At 40.6% G+C, this 21,033-nt stretch overlaps 1 protein-coding gene across 1 annotated transcript; it reads right to left on the bottom strand.

Annotated features, from left to right (window-relative positions):
• Nucleotides 1-859: 859 nt before the first annotated feature.
• On the bottom strand, nt 860-19,152 carry LOC136573474 (vomeronasal type-2 receptor 26-like). The gene is made up of 3 exons (XM_066574765.1): nt 19,090-19,152; nt 3,947-4,070; nt 860-1,761 (listed from the first exon to the last, which is right to left on the bottom strand). Exons 1-3 carry the CDS (start codon nt 19,150-19,152, stop codon nt 860-862), a joined length of 1,089 nt encoding a protein of 362 aa, XP_066430862.1.
• Between the last annotated feature and the right edge of the window lie 1,881 nt (nt 19,153-21,033).

Here is a 21,033-nt window from a genome sequence, read left to right on the forward strand (position 1 = left end):
GCCGGACCTCAGACAGTGCCGCTAGGTGATGTATTTTTTTTTTCTTTTACCTAGGCCGTCTTTTCAGGGAAGGTCTTGTATTTCAAGCCCTTCCCTGAAAATCACTGCAGGGGTTGCCAGTATTTCACTGCTTTCAATGGAGCCAGCTGTAGCGCTGGCTCCATTGCATTCAATGCCACAGCTGGTTACAGCTGTGGTAGGGGATTCTTTACCCTGCAGGGTGTCCCCTCATCACTGAACACTGTGACACTGCTGTCACAGTGTTAAGTGATGAGGGGACCTTCCTAGAGCAGCTGCGCTTTTACAAGCACAGCTGCTTCAGGGAACAGAGCAACATGCATCAACCTTCGATCTACACGCATTTTGCTTATCTGTGAAGCACATTTTAGCATGCATAGGTGCGCGCAAAAAACACTTGTCTGACGGAGCCCTTAAAATGTAAACAGTTTTTGCTTGGTGGAGATACAGCCTGTTCAATAAGATTTGGTGTTTTAATATCTGATTACACTTCAATGTTTATATTTTTCCACCAAGAACATCTGTGCTTTCATCTGATTTGGCAATGCTGTTAGATCTACTGCATGTCTACTCTCCTCAATATTTTGAGTTACCCTCTTCCTATCTTAATAACCGCATTAGACTTTAGCATTTGTTCAGGGAAATAAAATGTTAAAATTATTTTTGGCCATAGATTTATTGTAAATCTACAAGTTACAAACTTACAAATGTGATTGGAAGAACAAAGTTGACAAAGAACTATAAAATAAGCTATAAAATCATTCACTAAGACGTAGCAAATTTCAATATCACAGATCAACAGGTAAAAGTAAATGTGCAATTTTTGTTATGATGTATCAATTTAATGTTTGCGCCTTGATATACTTCTTTTTGAGTTTAACTCTGGTCTAACCAGTATAAGGTAACATTTAGGGAAAAATATGCAGCCTAAAATGCCAACAGTTGATGATATTATAGCAAAAATTTCCACAAGAAAAGAATTTTTTCCAGCAACACTTATATAAGCTGGGATAAAAGCCACCCAGACACTGCAGACAACCAGCATGCTGAATGTGATGTTTTTTGCTTCATTAAAACTATCTGGTAAATTTCTAGCCAAGAAAGAAACAATGAAACTAACAGCTGCAAGTAGTCCCATATAGCCCAGGAGGATGGAGAAGGCCAATATTGACCCTTCATTGCACTGGAGAATAATTCTATCTTGATATAAATGAGTATTACTTTCTGGGAATGGAGGAGAAGTAGACAACCAAGTGATGCTAAGTAAAACTTGAAGAAATGAGCATAAAAAGACCAAACAGTTTGTAATTTTCACACCAATGAATTTTCTACGAGAAATTCCAGGTTTAGTGGCCTTGAAGGCCATGTAGACCAGGATGGTTTTAGCAAGAATAGAAGAGATAGCTACTGAGAAGATGATCCCAAATGAAGTCTGACGAAGCATACAGGTGACATGTGTAGGACGACCCAGGAACAAAAATACACAGAGGAAACTCAACTTGATGGAAACCAGGAGAATGAAGCTTAGGGTTTGGTTATTAGCTCTAACTACTGGAGTGTCTCGGAATAAAATGAAGATACCCAAGATCATTGAGGATTTAAGAAAAAATAGAACAGAAATTATGGAGACTCCATGAACAATTGTGTCATCTTTATAGGATAGAAATTCAATAGGCTTTGGTACACACTGGTTTATCTCATTTGGCCATTGATCTTCTGGACACTTGTGGCATAATACACTGTCTGGAAAAAAAGAGAATCAAAGTGTCATACCATAATGAGAAATAAATCATAAAAAATATATAATAATGTCTGATGCAATATTACATCTGCTGAAAGGTGAGAGGTGACCTGATAATCAGGAAAAGGTTAGCAGTTTACTGATGCAGTTGTATGCAGTTTACTTGTCCTATTTCACAGGAGCAGGTAAGTCTATAGTATTTACAAATTGGGCCCTTCACAGTTATAGACTAAAATAATAATTTTTATTAGATCCTTTTTAAAAAACAATTATGGGCTATAGAAACTCAATGGGTGAGTGAGGGCTGCCTCTGATTGGCTCAGGGGCAGCTCTCAGCTGTCCCTGCGCTAAGCCAATCAGAGGCAGCCCTCACTCACCCATTCATGAATTCATGAATGGGTGTGAGTGAGGGATGCCTCTGATTGGTCAGGCTGTGACCAATCAGAGGCATCTCATTCAGCAGGCGGGGATTTTAAATCCCCGGCTGCTGAATACTACTCACAGCTGTTCAGAGCAGTTCAGGAGAACTGCAGCCTGCCGCGCTGAACTCCGTCTGCCGGGACCAGGTAAGTATATATATATTTTTTATTTTTACACATTTCTGGATGAATTGCAGGGAAGGGCTTATATATTTAACCCCTTTCCGACAATTCATCCCACGATCGCCGGCAGCCCATTGCTTTCAATGGAGTCGGCTGTATTGCCGGCTCCATTGAATTCAATGGGCTAACATCGTTCTGCCGGGACCAGGTAAGTATATATATATTTTTTATTTTTACACATTTCTGGATGAATTGTAGGAAAGGGCTTATATATTTAAGCCCTTCCCGACAATTCATCCCGCGTACGCCGGCAGCCCATTGCTTTCAATAGAGCCGGCTGTATTGCCGGCTCCATTGAATTCAATGGGCTACCATCGTACTTCTCTGCCACAGCTGTTACAGCTGTGGCAGAGGAGAACGATCTTTACGCTGACAGTGGGGGGGGGGGGGGGAGGGGGGTCACACTCTTGCCGCTATTGTGGCTTAATAGTGGGACCTGGGAACTTGAGATACAGCCCAAAATGTAGCTCCTCGCCTGCCCTATTCGTTTCTATGTCGTTTCCATCACTTTCTTGTGTTTTGCAGATTTTCACAAATGAAAACCTTAGCAAGCATCGGCGATATACAAAAATGCTCGAGTCACCCATTGACTTCAATGGGGTTCGTTACTCGAAACGAACTCTCGAGCATCACTGAAAGTTCGACTCGAGTAACAAGCACCCGAGCATTTTGGTGCTCGCTCATCTCTACTAAAATACGTGAGTTCCTCACCACGAACACGCAAAAGAAAATCGTGGTCACCCTCATCCACTCCCGACTTGATTACTGCAACTTGCTATTCATTGGCCTCCCCCGACAGACTCGCTCCACTGCAATCCATACTAAATGCAGCAGTTAGGCTCATTTTTCTTTCCAGCCATTACTCAGACGCCTCTGCACTAATATTATTATTATTTGAGGGATGGATATTCATTAGCATAGCTAATGGGATGACGAACAATAGTTGGAAATCCATTTCAGAGTGATATCTTGTTTAATTTAAGGCAGTATTATCTTGTGGAGAAAAATGGTAGGGCGCCCATTTGGATTTGATGGTGTCACATATTACTTTAGTGCAGTTATTCTCAAGTCTATTGATATGGAGGAACTATAGAAAATATTTCTAAACCTTCCAGGGAACATTGGTTTGAGAACAATGTTTAAGTGCCTAGTTTGGAAGTAGAGGTTGGTAATCTTCACAAACTACTAGTCTGCTGGAAATTTTGATGTGTCTAAAATAAACAAATGTGTTTATTTGGCTTGTTCATGTAGTGTCATGCTCTCATCTTGATAAAGGAGATAGAGATCTGCCTCTATTACATCACTGAGAAGATTGGTTGATTCGGGAATGTATTCACATTAACATATTTTGAATCATTAAGGAACTCTCACCCCATGTCATAAGGTAATTAGTGACTACCTATACAAATCCATATTTTATGTTGTGCTGTCAAAGGTTCTGATATCCAACTAACTAGCTAACATATTCTTGGGGTCAATAGGGGTGACCTTCAACACTTACATTAAGGAGTTTTTGCTTGTAGAGATTAATGGAACAAGCTGATATGATTAATTTTTTAAGAAAATATGATGATGAATGTGTTACCTGTCTCATTGGATATCTCTCCTTCTGAGCATGGCAAACAGTCAAAGCAACATTTCTGCAGTTCGCGCTTCAAAGCTCTTCGGTAACCAGGGATACACTCTTCAGAGCATGTAGACACTGGAACCTATGGAGGATATGGAATATAGCACATACTGTGTTTCATGTTATGAAAATGTGAATGATTAAGTGAAGAGATAAATGGACCAACCTTTGGATACCTTTGTGAATGTGTTTTATGTTCTTCATTCAATAAAATCATATTCACACTTTGTTTGAATCAAAAATTTTTGATTGTTTATCTTCTGCAGCTTGTATGGCTTATACTAATCTACAAGCTGCCTGATCCTGTCCAGTGCTCTTTTTGTCAGACAAGCTCTCTGACAGGTCAGTCTGTACCTCCTTCTTCACTTTTTGTAAGCATTAATCTAAGTTGCTGTCTTTGCAGCTAAACAAAATATACTTCAGATTATGAGCATTTCTGAGATCAGAAAATCGAGCTACAAACTGAGCCGTCAGGCAACTAACCAGGGGACGGTTTTCAGAACATGTAGCCACTGGAATCTATAGAGGATATGGAGTATAGTAGAAACTGTGTTTTATACTAAGAACAGCAGGGTGGTTGGGTGAGGAGCAGATAGACACATCTTTGGGGGCATTTTTAACAGAATTGTATGTATTTTATTCAATAAAATCATGTTTTTAATTGTTTTAAATTAAAACTTTTAGATTGTTTTGTCTTCTGTGGCTTGTATGTCCTATTCTGATATACAAATGTCCCATCATGTCCAGTACTTTTTCTGTCAGACAATCTCTCTATCAGGTCTATCTGTACCGCCCCTTTCTCTTCCTCTAAGCATTAGGCCCCCTGTCCACAGGCGTGATTCTGCCGGCGGTAAATCGCCGGCGAATCACGCTGTCTGAAGCTTTCCATAGCGTTGCTATGGAAAGCCGCGGCCCCGTGTCCACGAGCAGAGAATCATTGCGATTCTCTGCTCGCAGCCGGCAATTCACAGCATGCTGCATCATATTCATGCTATTAATTGTAATTTTAGAACAATGCCTAATTTAGACATAATGATTACACAGGTCTGCAAAAAAAACTTTTTTTAAAATTGTTTTGATTTTGTTAAATCATCTTTATGTAGTTTTTTGCACAGATTTAAAAAATGACATGGGTTTTTTTCTGTCGCGTAAGGCTTGCCTACAAAATAAAGTTGAAGTATTTGGAAAAAATACAAAAAGCGGAAGAAATTTTATTTGTTTTTATTATTTTAACATGAAGTAAAAACAAAAAAAAAAAACAACAATACCTAGCTAAAATAAGCATAATAGTGATATACGTGTTGCAAAGTTATTGTAAGTCTTTGTAAAAACGTTTTCTTTTTCCATCAAAGCTTCTTTTGGTACTTTTTCGGCTGTGTTCCTGTGAATTTTCCCTTTTTAACATCCAACAGTAGTCTGCCATCATGTTGACATTCCATCGACCTTGGTATCTGCGCTCCATTTCTTTTAGATCTTGATGGAAACGTTCTCCTTGTTCCTCACTTACAGCCCCAAGATTTTCTGGAAAGTAGTCCAGATGTGAGTGAAGGAAATGGACTTTGACACTCATGTTGCAGCCCAAGATTTTGTAGTTTTGTAACAATTCAGCAACCAAGGTTTTGTAGTTTGTTTTTTTATTTCCAAGAAAGCCTGTTACAACAAGTTTAAATGAATTCCAGGCATTTTTTTCTTCCATTTCCATTTTAGTGACAAAGATTTCATCTTTTAAAAGTTTTCTTATGTCAGGCCCAAAAAAGACTCCCTCTTTCAGCTTAGCATCTGATAGACCAGGAAACTGTTCACAAAGATACTTGAAACACTCTCCTTCTTTGTGTAATGCTTTCACAAACTGTTTCATTAGTCCCAATTTGATATGAAGTGGTGGAAGTAAGATCTTTTAAGGATCCACTAAACTTTGTCTTTCAACATTTTTAACTCCAGGAATAAGAGCCTTTCTGATTGGCCAGGTCTGCTTGACATAGTGTTGTTTCCTGTCACGGCTATCCCATTCACAGAGGAAACATGGAAACTTTGTGTAACCACTTTGTTGACCTAGTAACATGGAAATAACTTTCAAATCCCCACAAATGGTCCATTTATGGTCAGAGTAGCTGAGCTTATTAAGAACAAACCCAAGATTTTCGTAGCATTCTTTCAAATGGACTGAGTGTCCAACAGGCGCAGAAGCATATTGGTTACCATTGTGAAGAAGTACGGCTTTCAAACTCCTTTTTGACGAATCTATAAAAAGTCTCTATTCCTCTGGGTCATACTTTATGTTGAACATTTCCATGATTCCAGGTACATTGTTGCAGAAAACTAGTTCACCCTCTTGTGTAAAAAAAGGGACAAATTCCTTTTCTCTAAGTCGGTACCATGAAAATGAAACACCGGAGGCTAACATATGTCTATCTTTAAGTCTAGACCCTAACACTTCCGCTGAATCCTTTGGTAGGCCCAGATCTCGTACTAAACCGTTCAAGTCTGATTGAGAGAAAAGTTCAGGGTCATTGGTACCTGGATCATAGCTGTCATCATTATCGCTGCTACTATGTGACATTTGGTCTAAATCGTCTAAAATATTGTCCAGGGTATCCGGAGGTGAAGGAATAGGCAAGTCAGGTCTGTTACGTGTGCTGCTGGGATTTGTTGTACTATGTACTCCTAGCAGCACAGTCAGGCGGTTGAGGGTTAATTAAGCTGGCTGGGTGTGATACTTCCTGCTAGCCAATGTCCTGGATCTGTGCTCACATATAAACCCAGTTCCTGGTCAGTCTCTGGCTGGACCCTAGGGTGAGCACTCATGTTACTTCTGTGGCCTGTAACTTGTTATTAGTCATGTTCTGCTTGTTCCCACTCTGATCTGTGTTTGCAAGTAAGTCTATTGTGTGGCTCTGCTTCCCCAAGATTGTCTGGACACCTGTAGTCCTAGTCTGCAGTACATGCAGCCCCCTTTTCCTTCCCCCCGTACAGGTGCAGCCTGTACTCTTATTCTGGGTGTCAGTTGGTGTAACTGGACACTCCCCTGTGTCAGCTGGTGTAGCTGACTGTCTACCCCCCCCCCGGTATGAGGACATATAGACTTGCGGTGAGTTCCTTCTGTGTGCATGTGATCTGAGTGGAGTCTGTCTGGCTGTGTGCCCTGTACTCTGTCCTGTTCCTGATGCAGCTGGCTGTGTGTCCAGTGCTCTGTTCTGTCCTATTGCAAGCTTTGCTGAGTAATCTCTGTCTTGCTGGTTCATGTCCGTTTGTACGTTTAAATTCTGTCAGTCTTGTGTCAGTTTGCTGCGTGACCTACTATCTGTGTCCTGTCCTGTTGCAGCTTTCTGTGTGAACTCTGTCCGGTTCTGCTGGACTCCTGGTTAGTGTAGGGACTAGCAGTATAACCAGGAGCCGTAAAGTGGCCCGCTAGCTTTCAACATCTTGTACAACATGTCAACCAATACCTGGTATTTACGTTCAGCTTATCTGTTTCTAGTGGTTGCATGTTGTGTATCCTGTTCTGTATTTGTCATGTGGCATGTGTATGCCTCCTGTTCTGTGGCGTGGTTCCTAGGATCAGCTAGGGCCGAGTTCCGAAGACCGCTGGGCTGCCCTTATTGGGGCAATGTTCCCCGCTTAGGTAGGGCCATGCCATCCTCCCGCGAGTGCAGGGTCAGTTGTCTGAAACCTGTGTGAATCCCGTGTGACCCTGGTGCTACCTGTGTGCATCCATTACATTTCCTTTTTTTAGGGTGCGATCGTGTGGGCTCCCGTGCTTAGGTTGCCCACACGATCCATGAGGAACAGGGCGAATAGCCGAACGTATGTTGGTTGGGTATGAAATGTTCTTCCTGTTTTTTAAATTGAAACCTTGCACTGAACAAGAACAAAAATAATAGTCATCACTGTGATTTTTAGGCTCTCTAAAAACGAAATGATTTCTTCTTCCCTTGAAACCATTGTCTCAGTTCTTCAACACACACAGAACACACTATATGGGGAGCCCAAGATTTATCTTGGTCCCCTAATTTCATACCAAAGTATGCAAAATACACCTTCTGAACAAAATTAGAAATGTTCCTTTGTTGCTTCTTGACGGTATAAGACCCACAAATATAACAGAAACAGTTAGGAGAGTTGACACATCTTCTAGTAGCCATTTCTTCTAAATACTGTATCACAAAACTGTTTGATGCGTACACCACAGTGGCTGGCTCCACACTGAGTCACTGACTGCAGTCAAGGTCACGCCTAGCAGACAGTTTAGATTCGTTGTCGTACGCGTACCGAACCTGAAAAACCCTGAAAATAAGAAAATTTCAGGTGAAATTTGTGACTTATCTAGGGGTGATGGAATTTTTTCACTATTTTTACCGTAATCAGCACAAAAAATACTGTTAAACCCACTAATTAAATATGCTACAATTTTTTCATCGCAGACCTGTGTTATCGCTCAAAAATCGCTCAAAACACATCTTTTGAGCGATAACTGTTGTGTGCATTTACACGGCAAGATGATAGCTCAAAATTCTCTTAAAACGGGAGTTTGAGTGACAATTTTGAGAATTCACTTTGCATAAGTGTGTAAATGAAGGATCACACTGTATGCAGAAGACAAATGTGACTGCTATCTTCTGCATACAGCTGTTGTCTTCTTTGAGTGCTCAGCTGGTATCCAGCTAAGCGCCCTGAGTGGGGTATGCAGAAGACAAGATGGGCTGCATGTCTTCTGTATACAGCTGTTTTCTTCTCAGAGCACTTAGCTGGTATTCAGCTGAACGCGTCTCATGGGGTATGCAGTGATTTTCAGAGAAGGCCTTTAAATATAAGACACATATCAGTCATAGAACATAGCAATGATGATATGTCCAGCAAAACAGATAATGTACATTTTGGGGTATTTCTAAAAAAAAATGATTCTGGTCAACTTTGTTGACTTATATGTGTCTTTGATAGTGTGCGCTCTACACTAAGGGATGTGCTCCCTCACATCTGTGATGTGTGGTCACCAGCTGATACTCGTTCAGTGGCTTAGTCTTTAGGTTAATGTCACCACTCACGATTGGTAGTCCTGGGGTAGGGTTGGACAATTGTAACTTGTCATATTCTTCTATACTATTTAAGACCTTGATTTCTACTGTGATGCCATGCTATGAATAAGGCTGTATAACGGCCGAAACGCATCACCTTGTCTTTTAATCCCTGGGCGCATGGGGCTTTTAAAAATATGTATCCAATAAAGAAGTGATTTAAAAAAAAAAAAAAAAATTGGTGCTGGATCAAACCTTTGTACTTCTCTGCTCTACTCTGGGACTGGGCTCGGCCTGCAACATCTGTGCACCTGTGGATTACTCTACAAGGACATTTAATCATTATATGTGAACATCTAATGGTAAGCTGTATCGTTTTTTTTCTTTTTCCTTCACTTTAAATATAAGCCCTTCCCTGAAAATCATCCATAGCATATGTAAAAAATAAAAAAATATATACTCACTTCTCCGCCGCTGCCGGGATTCAGCAGCGTGTATCCACGACTTCTCCCTGCACTGCTCTGAAGTTCTTTCATAAGGGGGGGATTTAAAATGCCCAACTGCTAAAAGAGCTGTATCTGATTGGCTGAGCGCTCAGCCTATCACAGGTCACGCTCAGCCATTCAATGAATGACAGCTGATCACTGCCTGTGATTGGTCACAATGCTCAGCCAATCACAGGCAACACTGGCCCATCCATTGAAAGCCTGTGATTGGCTGAGCACTGTGACCAATCACAGGCAGTGATCAGCTGTCATTCATTAATTGGCTGAGTGCTGCCTGTGATTGGCTGCGCGCTTACTGAAAGAGAGCGATGAATGACTTGTTAATAGAGATGAGCGAACGTACTCGTCCGAGCTTGATATTCGTGCGAATATTAGGGTGTTCGGGATGCTCGTTACTCGTAACGAGTACCACGCGGTGTTCGGGTTACTTTCACTTTCCTCTGTGAGACGTTAGCGCGCTTTTCTGGCCAATTGAAAGACAGGGAAGGCATTACAACTTCCCCCTGCAGCGTTTAAGCCCTATACCACCCCCCTGCTGTGAGTGGCTGGGGAGATAAGGTGTCACCCGAGTATTGAAATCTGCCCTACCCGCGGCTCGCTACGGATGTATTCTGACATTAGTTCAGGGAAAGTGGTATCGTGTTGGAGCTGCTATAGGGAGAGTGTTAGGTGTATTATAGGCTTCAAGAACCCCAACGGTCCTTCTAAAGGCCATAAATCGTCTCTATATGCGCTCAGTGGGGCCGGCGGCAGCAGCGCCGACCCCATTGAGAACATATAGAAGACAAATCCTTCTTTTCTGCCACAGCTGTAACAGCTGTAGCAGAGAAGAACGATGTTTGCCCATTGAATTCAATGGAACCAGCAATACAGCAGGTTCCACTGAATGCAATGGGCTGCCGGCGATCGCAGGATGAATGGTCGGGAAGGGGTTAAATATATAACCCCTTCCCTGCAATTCATCCAGAAATGTGATACACTAAAAATATATACCGGCGTATAAGGCGACGGGGCGTATAAGACGACCCCCCAACTGTCACCTTATACGCCGGCAATACAGTGGAGCAAAGAATAAAAAGCATTACTCACTTCTTCAGACGATCTGCGCCGCTCCTGTAGACTGTCACTCCTTCCTGGTGTTCTGCGGTGCTCCTGCAGGCTGTCGCTCCCTCCTGGTTCCCGGCAGAGCATTGCTTTCTCTACGAAGGGCTTTAAATCCACGCCTCCAGAAACACATGTGCCTTCAGCCAATCACAGCCAATGACAGTGATGTCATTGAATTTCTGTGATTGGCTGTGTTTCTGGAGGCTGGGATTTCAAGCCTTTCATAGAGAAAGCTTTAGTCCGTGGACCAGGAAGGAGTGACAGTCTGCAGGTGCGGCGCAGATCGTCTGAAGAAGTAAGTAATGCTTTTTATTCTTTGCTCCACTGTATTGCCGGCGTATAAGGTGACAGTTGGGGGGTCGTCTTATACGCTCCGTCGCCTTATACGCCGGTATTATATTTTTAGTGTATCACATTTCTGGATGAATTGCAGGGAAGGGGTTATATATTTAACCCCTTCCCGACCATTCATCCTGCGATCGCCGGCAGCCCATTGCATTCAGTGGAACCTGCTGTATTGCTGGTTCCATTGAATTCAATGGGCTAACATCGTTCTTCTCTGCTACAGCTGTTACAGCTGTGCCAGAGGAGAACGATCTTTACGCTGACAGTGCGGGGGGGGGGGGGGGGCCCACTCTTGCCGCTATTGTGGCTTAATAGTGGGACCTGTGAACTTGAGATGCAGCCCAACATGTAGCCCCTCGCCTGCCCTATCCGTTGCTGTGTCGTTCCCATCACTTTCTTGAATTGCCCAGATTTTCACAAATGAAAACCTTAGCGAGCATCGGCGAAATACAAAAATGCTCCGGTCGCCCATTGACTTCAATGGGGTTCGTTACTCGAAACGAACCCTCGAGCATTGCGAAAATTTCGTGCCGAGTAACGAGCACCCGAGCATTTTGGTGTTCGCTCATCTCTACTTGTTAACGAAAATTGCACGATGTCCATGCAGTAAGACCCAACGATTCTCATCAAAAGACAGCTTTGAGCGATTTTAGAGCGAGAATCGTTGGATCCAAATGGACCTAAGCACAGTATTGGCTTCAACTACACATTCACTTACCTGCATAGCTAGTACAGGCCCTCTGCTGCCAAATAATATATAACTTTTCTGAGTACATCTATATATATAAAGCTGAAAGCCCTCACTGACTCACTCACTCACTGACTCACTCACTGACTCACTGACTGACTCGCCAAAAGTTCTCCAACTTCCCGATGTCGTAGAAACATGAAATTTGGCGCAAGCATAGATTATCTCCAAAATAGGAAAAGAAATTGGGTCCCAACTCGATTATTCAATTGTAGCGCAAAAGAATTAGCGTCGAAATTTTACGTGCGGAATGTAATTTTCTCACTTTCCGGTGTCATAGAAACGTGAAATTTGGCACGAGCATTGATTATGTCATAAATAGGAAAAGTTAATAGGTCCCTACTCCATTATTCAATTCTAGCGCAAAAGAATTGGCGTCGAAATTTTACGTGCGGAATGTAGTTTCCTCACTTTCCAGTGTCATAGAAACAGGAAATTTGGCACGAGCATTGATTATGTCATAAATAGTAAAAGCTAATGGGTCCCAACTCCATTATTCAATTCTATGCGCAAAAGAATTAGCGTCCAAATTTTACGTACGGAATCTAATTTTCTCACTTTCCGGTGTCATAGAAACGGGAAATTTGGCACGAGCATTGATTATGTCATAAATAGGAAAAGCAAATGGGTCCCAACTCCATTATTCAATTCTATGCGCAAAAGAATTAGCGTCCAAATTTTACATACGGAATCTAATTTTCTCACTTTCCGGTGTAATAGAAACGTGAAATTTGGCACGAGCATTGATTATGTCATAAATAGGAAAAGTTAATGGGTCCCAACACGATTATTCAATTCTAGCGCAAAAGAATTGGCGTCAAAATTTTACGTGCGGAATGTAATTTTTTCACTTTCCGGTGTCATAGAAACGGGAAATTTGGAACGAGCATTGATTATGTCATAAATAGGAAAAGCAAATGGGTCCCAACTCGATTATTCAATTCTATGCGCAAAAGAATTAGCGTCGAAATTTTACGTGTGGAATGTAATTTTCTCACTTTCCGGTGTCATAGAAACAGGAAATTTGGCACGAGCATTGATTATGTCATAAATAGGAAACGCTAATGGGTCCCAACTCGATTATTCAATTCTATGCGCAAAAGAATTAGCGTCCAAATTTTACGTGCGGAATGTAATTTTCTCACTTTCCGGTGTCATAGAAACGGGAAATTTGGCACGAGCATTGATTATGTCAAAAATAGGGAAAGCTAATGGGTCCCAACTCGATTATTCAATTCTATGCGCAAAAGAATTAGCGTCCAAATTTTACGTACATAATCCATATCTCTCACTTCCCAATGTCATGGAAACATGAAATTTGGCACAAACATTGATTGTGTCATAAATATGAAAAGTTAATAGGTCCCAACTCGATTATTCAATACTAAGCGCAAAAGAATTAGTGTCCACATTTTATGTACGTAATCTAATTCTCTCACTTCCTGATGTCATTTTATATGAAGGAAACGTCGCATGGTTACCTCCACGTGGTGTTTCCTGGGTAACGCAGAGAACTATGCAGAATGGTGAACATATGTTTTTCCTCAGTATCTCTAAAGAAACGACGACTTCATAAGATTTTCCGTGTGAACACCAGATAAACACCAGTACCAAGTTAACTCGGGCGAAGCCGGGTATATCAGCTAGTATATATATATAAAAAGACGAAAGCCCTCACTGACTGACTGACTCACTGACTGACTGACTCACTGACTGACTGACTCGCCAAAAGTTCTCCAACTTCCCGATGTCGTAGAAACATGAAAATTGGCACAAGCATAGATTATCTCCAAAATAGGAAAAGTAATTGGGTCCCAACTCGATTATTCAATTCTAGCACAAAAGAATTAGCGTCCAAATTTTACGTGCGGAATGTAATTTTCTCACTTTCCGGTGTCATAGAAACGGGAAATTTGGCACGAGCATTGATTATGTCATAAGTAGGAAAGGCAAATGGGTCCCAACTCGATTATTCAATTCTATGCGCAAAAGAATTAGCATCCTAATTTTACGTGCGGAATGTAATTTTCTCACTTTCCGGTGTCATAGAAACGGGAAATTTGGCACGAGCTTTGATTATGTCATAAATAGGAAAAGCTAATGGGTCCCATCCCGATTATTCAATTCTATGCGCAAAAGAATTAGCGTCCAAATTTTACGTGCGGAATGTAATTTTCTCACTTTCCGGTGTCATAGAAACGGAAAATTTGGCACGAGCATTGATTATGTCATAAATAGGGAAAGCTAATGGGTCCCAACTCCATTATTCAATTCTATGCGCAAAGGAATTAGCGTCCAAATTTTACGTACATAATCTAAATCTCTCACATTACGGTGTCATAGAAACGGGAAATTTGGCACGAGCATTGATTGTGTCATAAATATGAATAGTTAATAGGTCCCAACTCGATTATTCAATTCTAAGCGCAAAAGAATTAGTGTCCAAATTTTATGTACGTAATCTAATTCTCTCACTTCCTGATGTCATTTTATATGAAGGAAACGTCGCATGGTTACCTCCACGTGGTGTTTCCTGGGTAACGCAGAGAACTATGCAGAATGGTGAACATATGTTTTTCCTCAGTATCTCTAAAGAAACGACTACTTCATAAGATTTTCCGTGTGAACACCAGATAAACACCAGTACCAAATTAACTCGGGCGAAGCCGGGTATATCAGCTAGTATATATATAAAAAGACGAAAGCCCTCACTGACTGACTGACTCACTGACTGACTGACTCACTGACTGACTGACTCGCCAAAAGTTCTCCAACTTCCCGATGTCGTAGAAACATGAAAATTGGCACAAGCATAGATTATCTCCAAAATAGGAAAAGTAATTGGGTCCCAACTCGATTATTCAATTCTAGCACAAAAGAATTGGCGTCGAAATTTTACGTACATAATCTAATTCTGTCACTTCCCAATGTCAAAGAAACGTGAAATTTGGCACGGGCATTGAATATGTCATAAATAGTAAAAGTTAATGGGTCCCAACTCAATTATTCAATTCTATGTGCAAAAGAATTAGCGTCCAAATTTTATGTACAGAATCTAATTCTCTCACTTCCCGGTGTTATAGAAACGTGAAATTTGGCACGAGCATTGATTATGTCATAAATAGGAAACCTAATGTGTCCCAACTCAATTATTTAATTCTAGCGCAAAAGAATTAGCGTCCAAATTTTACATACTGAATCTAATTTTTTCACTTTCCGGTGTCATAGAACCGTGAAATTTGGCACGAACATTGATTATGTCATAAATAGGAAAAGCTAATGGGTCCCAACTCCATTATTCAATTCTATGCACAAAAGAATTAGCGTCCAAATTTTACGTATATAATCTAAAACTCTCACTTCCCAATGTGATAGAAACTCGAAATTTTGCAGGAGCATTGATTATGTCATAAATAGTAAAAGCTAATGGGTCCCAACTCGATTATTCAATTCTATGCGCAAAATAATTAGCATCCAAATTTTACGTACGGAATCTAATTTTCTCACTTTCCGGTGTAATAGAAACGGGAAATTTGGAACGAGCATTGATTATGTCATAAATAGGAAAAGCGAATGGGTCCCAACTCGATTATTCAATTCTATGCGCATAAGAATTAGCATCCAAATTTTACGTGTGGAATGTAATTTTCTCACTTTCCGGTGCAATAGAAACAGGAAATTTGGCACGAGCATTGATTATGTCATAAATAGGAAAAGTTCATAGGTCCCAACTGGATTATTCAATTCTAGCGCAAAAGAATTGGCGTCGAAATTTTACGTGCGGAATGTAATTTTTTCACTTTCCGGTGTCATAGAAACGGGAAATTTGGCACGAGCATTGATTATGTCATGAATAGGAAAAGTTAGTGGGTCCCAACTCCATTTTTTAATTCTATGCACAAAAGAATTAGCGTCCAAATTTAACGTACGGAATGTAATTTTCTCACTTTCCGGTGTCATAGAAATAGGAAATTTGGCACGAGCATTGATTATGTCATAAATAGGAAAAGCTAATGGGTCCCAACTCGATTATTCAATTCTATGCGCAAAAGAATTAGCGTCCAAATTTTACGTACAGAATCTAATTCTCTCACTTCCTGATGTCATTTTATATAAAGGAAATGTCGCATGGTTACCTCCCCGTGCTGTTTCCTGGGTAACGCAGAGAACTATGCAAAATGGTGAACATATTTTTTTCTTCGGTATCTCTAAAGTAAGCACTACTTCATAAGATTTTCCATGTGAGCACCAGATAAACACCAGTACCAAATCAACTCGGGCGAAGCAGGGTATATCAGCTAGTATTTAATATGTGAATTGCTTCTTGCACATGTATAAATTTAGTACTGGGTCTCATCTGTATTTGGTTGATTTGTGGCAAGTGGGCTTATACAGAAACTTCTTTAAAAGATGTGCATATTTTGTACAACTGAACTGGAACCTAACTAGAACAGCCTGTTCATGCTATAGATACGTAGAGGTCTCAAAGTTCAGACCAAGAAAGCAATTGAAGTGGTTAGACTGTGGTTAACCACTTCAGTGGTTAGACTGTTTTCTAGCCTTATCAGATAGGATACTAATGTCTGTTTCAACAGCTAACCAAGAATAGGCACCACTTACAATACGAATAAGTTACTCCGAATAGTGCCATCAAACTAGGAGAAGCTCATTTTCAGGGACATTACTGGCACTATTAAGTAATAGGCTTTAAGTAGTAGGCTCGCTCACTAAGGGGTAATGTTATTTAAAACACCATTAGAGTACTCCTATTTTTCACAACAACTAGTTCCTGCAAGAGCTAGTAAGTCACGTTCATCTTACTGTGCGCATATTTCAGAGATATTTTTCTTTTGTAAATTACTGGAACCGTAAGTCTCACCTGATCAACTGGTAATAATTGTATTCTGTTAATTTTGTAACATCGAAAAAATCAATGTTGTTTTCACTCACATAGTGTGAACAGATTTTTCTATCAATATTGATTATCATACTAGCCCTATGTATCTATTGGTTTATTGTATTACAGTTTAATGCAGCTGCCGTGTTTCTCCAATAATAAGACCTATCCCGATAACTAGCCCTACCTTGAGTTTCAGAGGATGGGCTTGAAATATAAGTCCTCCCCTGAAAATAAGCCCTAGCTACACTACATGAAAAAAATAATGTAAAAAAAAAACATTTAGAAAATGATTTTGTATTATTTAACAGTAGCAAAGAAAGTTGATGAATTTGGTATCAACATAATCATTCTGATCTGCAGAATAAAGGGAACTGATCATTTTTATCACATAGTGAATGGTATAAATACAAAAGACATTAACCCCTTAAGGGCATGGCCTATTTTGGGCTTTAGGACGCAACGATTTTTGGCGGATTTTCATCTCCATTTTTCAAAAGCCATAAATAGTTTTTTTGCATGGCGAACTGTAGTTTTTGATGGTGCCATTTTTGGGTACATTGACTATATTGTAAAAGTTTTATTTTTTTTTTAATGATAACAGGGAGAGAAAACACATCAATTGTGCCATAGATTTTTTTTTTATAGCGTTAATCATGCAGCATAAGTAGTATACGTCCATACAACATGTCAAGCCGCCAACTTTTTGAAAGTGACAGGTGCCACGCCCCCTTCCCATGACCTTTGACCCTCCATCCCTACGGCGCAGCAGCTGGCCATCTGTGACATGTATCAGGGGGCCTCCCATCCGCATTCCAAGCCTGTGACGCATCACGAGACACACTTTAGAATACAGTGTGTGTCATGATAATCGAGGGGCTTATTATATGTATAGCCTGACTTGATGTTATATACCAATCAAGTCGGCTTATGAGTATAAGGGTTAATATATAGAATGCATTTCAAGCCACTAACAGATTTTTTCAGCATTGCAGCCCCTCATCCTAATAAGGCTGAGCAGGATATAGAGAACACAAAAGGCCTTATTATATGTATAGCCTGAGTTGTTGTTATCTACCATTCAAGTCATCCCCAATCAATGGTCTTATTATGTGTATAGGCTGACTTGATGTTAAGTATAGCCTGACTTGATGTTATGTTCCATTCAAGTCATACTCCAATCAATGGTCTTATTATGTGTATAGGCTGACTCGATGTTATATATCAATCAAGTCAGTCTATGAGTATAAGGAAGTTAATATATAGAAAGAGCACAAAGTAAGGCAAAAATGCAAAGTTTTATAAACTTTATTGAGTGCCCAGAATATATAAACGATGTGCTGTAAAAAAAAAAAAAAAAAGAATATAGAGTTATTACATAAAGGAATGCATAAGAATGATTACATAGATATGTATAACACTGTATAATGTTAAAAGAAATATAGTTACATTTTTACAATCCTTTACAAAGTTAACCACGACATGGGGAGCACTGGTGTCGGTCGCTTTTTAGGCTGCAGGCTCCCCTGTGTTATTCCGTGTGGGGTTGGGGAGAAAGTCAGGATTTTGTTTTTGGGGGTACCAGGTGCAAAGCCGGGGTCTGAGCCTGTTTTCAAATCCTGAAGAATTTCTCTAGTACTGTGGCTGCCAATGACCGTAGAAGGCATATTAACTTCGGCCATCGCTCGCATAAAAATGTCCCAGCCCAGAGGGTGATTTTTCTTGGTAGCGCTATGTCTCTGCGTAGCATGACGGATCAAGTCCAAAATGTTTGACCCATTAACCGGCTCCCGTTTATAAACAAACTCGTCTCGCAAATTCCACGATGTAATATCGCCATTCTGCGACAGTCTGTTTAGCAAAAGCTCAGCATTTTTTTTGAACCGCGGATTGACATGGCTCACAATTTCGTGAACAGTATTTCTATTATCAGGAGAGGTATTTGACACTTGCTGATGATCAGCGTCACCCGTGGTTACGAGGGTTAAAGTTGTTAGCTCTTTTGCATCCTGTTTAGCGTGTACCAAGTATCTTTGTAAAACATCTGTGTATTATTTAATTTTCACATCATCAGGAATGTCACTACGTTGTAAAATCGAGCTAATTTCATCATCAAGGCGATGAATAGTCGTCTGTCGTATGCTCGGTGTCATTGTAGTGGATTGTCTTATGTTGTTAAGTTCGTGTTTAGGCACCAAGTAAATTTTCTCTGCATGCTCCATTATCGATTGGCAAACAGACTCGTAATTATTGGGATTGCAAAACCCAAGAGCGATCCTATAAAACCACCGGCCTGATTCACTATACACTTCTTTTTCTTAACGGACAGTGTTTTTATCACCCAGACGCCTTATAGCACTTCACCATTTTTTTAGTATCTTTTTCTGACGAGGTTTTAGAGGTATCCGGCCTTTTAAAACATTTAATGCGATCTCAGCTATGGCTGTAATCAGATCGCTGCTCGCGTCGCGTAAAATAGATTTTCTTACGGCCGGTTTCGCTTTCACCAGGCTTTTTAAGAGAGCCCAATTACGACGTATTCTCTCAGACATCCTGTCGGCCCAATGTGCACAGAATAAAATAAGTCGCGAAAAAAACAAATTCACTTTTTAGAAGCATTTTTCTTGGGGATGTACACAGCTGGTAAAGCAGGAGGAAACAAACCCGTTCTCAAGCGGTGCTCCTCAGGCGTATTGGCTCTTAAGTCAACTAGCAGATATCCGTAAGGAGCACTCGTGGCATCCTCAAAAGCTTCTAAGAAGATTCGTGTCTGACCCGGAAACATCTGTCTAGCCAACGTGACAATTTGATGTTTATCACGTGGATTTTTAAACAACACCATATAATTAGTATTCAGATTTATAGTACGGCTTTTTTTACCTTGACAAAATATGTTCTGTACAAGGTACAAAATGCTCAGATTTCTGTGGTGTACATACTTGGTAAACGCTTTCTCTATTTCGTTGTTCTCGCTGGCACTCTCCATGAGATCATCAACAACGGTCAAATTTACCTTATCAGGCGGGAATAAGTCATCATCTATAAAAGTCTGAGGTAGGCCCTCTATAAATCTAATGTTAGAAAAAGAGGCGGAAAGTTCACCATAAAGCGGCTGCCAACCCGAATGAAAAAAACACAATGTTGGTGGGGATATGACATATATGCGTTGCAGAGTTAAGTAACAATTGCTTAACAAAGTAACTTTTCCCAGAGTTAGACGGACCGGCTAAAATGCAAGAGAAGGGATGTTGCAATCGTGTGTCCATCATGCAACCGTTAATACCGTGATGTTATAGTGTGAATTTGTCTAAAAGTCGCCTCCTCACATGATCTGGCGGATTGTGTGGCGTTAATGCTGAGTCGAGCCGGTAGTACGTATTCCTTACAGATCCTAGTTAGGAGAAGAAGCAGTTATCCCCGACATATAATTACGCCAACACGCCACAAAATCAAACAATATTACGGGTTTGCGTGTCTGGATGTATTTGCATACTTTATGATCTAATAACCATAAGGGAGAGTGGTAAAATCATCTAGTAGATACCTCTTTGTATAAACACACCTCTGTGTTTTTTGTAGCGGCCTTGTTTCGATATCCCAATACTTTTTATTTCTCACGAAGCCAGGCTGCTCTACGGTGATGGTCTTTTGTGTTTCAGGGTCATTGTTACGATGATAATCCAGAACCAGATCTTTCAGACTGTCAAAATTTACGACCTGAGTGGCTGCCGTATTTAAAGTTATACCTTTAACTTTTAACACTGTTTTACCAGTGTTCAACTTGTACCTGTAGGTTTTGGGACCAGCAGATACAAACTCTGTTATGTGTGTATCACTGGGGATCTCGCTGGTCAATTCCCCCAGATAGTCGCCTAACGGCGGGTTCCATTTGCCTTCACGGTCTACAAACATGACAGAGTCTGTGTCGTGATAAAGGCATCGTTCCTACAGTCTATCCAGAAGAGAGTAGAGCTCTAGGCGTGCGTAGGCTCTTGTAAAGCAAGCTATAAAGATGTTTGTGTTTTTGTTGACCGTTTGGGGCTCTTTGGCGTATTTCCACGTGACATTGGCTGTTTCGTCATCAATAAAATTTAGACCTGAAATTTCATACTGAGGTAGAAACACATACTCAAAGAGTTCATCAGGGTCAGTCACGATGTTGTTACACGGAAGGTTTGATTTCTGTGCAAACTTTCCCCACAAGGAGTTTAAGAAAAGCTTGGAGATTTGGCGTTTAGCAGGGTTTACGCCTATTTCCTCCTTACGCAATTGAACACCTTCTTTTTGAAGAAAGGAGTCAATATACTCATTTTTCTTATCATCGTCAGTGCACCAACTAGGATACCCTGAAGCCTCTTGCTTATCCCTAAGATGCAATTTGATGTAAGATGCGAATAGATTATCCGATGTTTCTGGAAAGTGCCATATTTCAT

The sequence above is a fragment of the Eleutherodactylus coqui genome, chromosome 7, assembly GCF_035609145.1.
Source record: "Eleutherodactylus coqui strain aEleCoq1 chromosome 7, aEleCoq1.hap1, whole genome shotgun sequence".
Classification (NCBI taxonomy): Eukaryota; Metazoa; Chordata; class Amphibia; order Anura; family Eleutherodactylidae; genus Eleutherodactylus; species Eleutherodactylus coqui.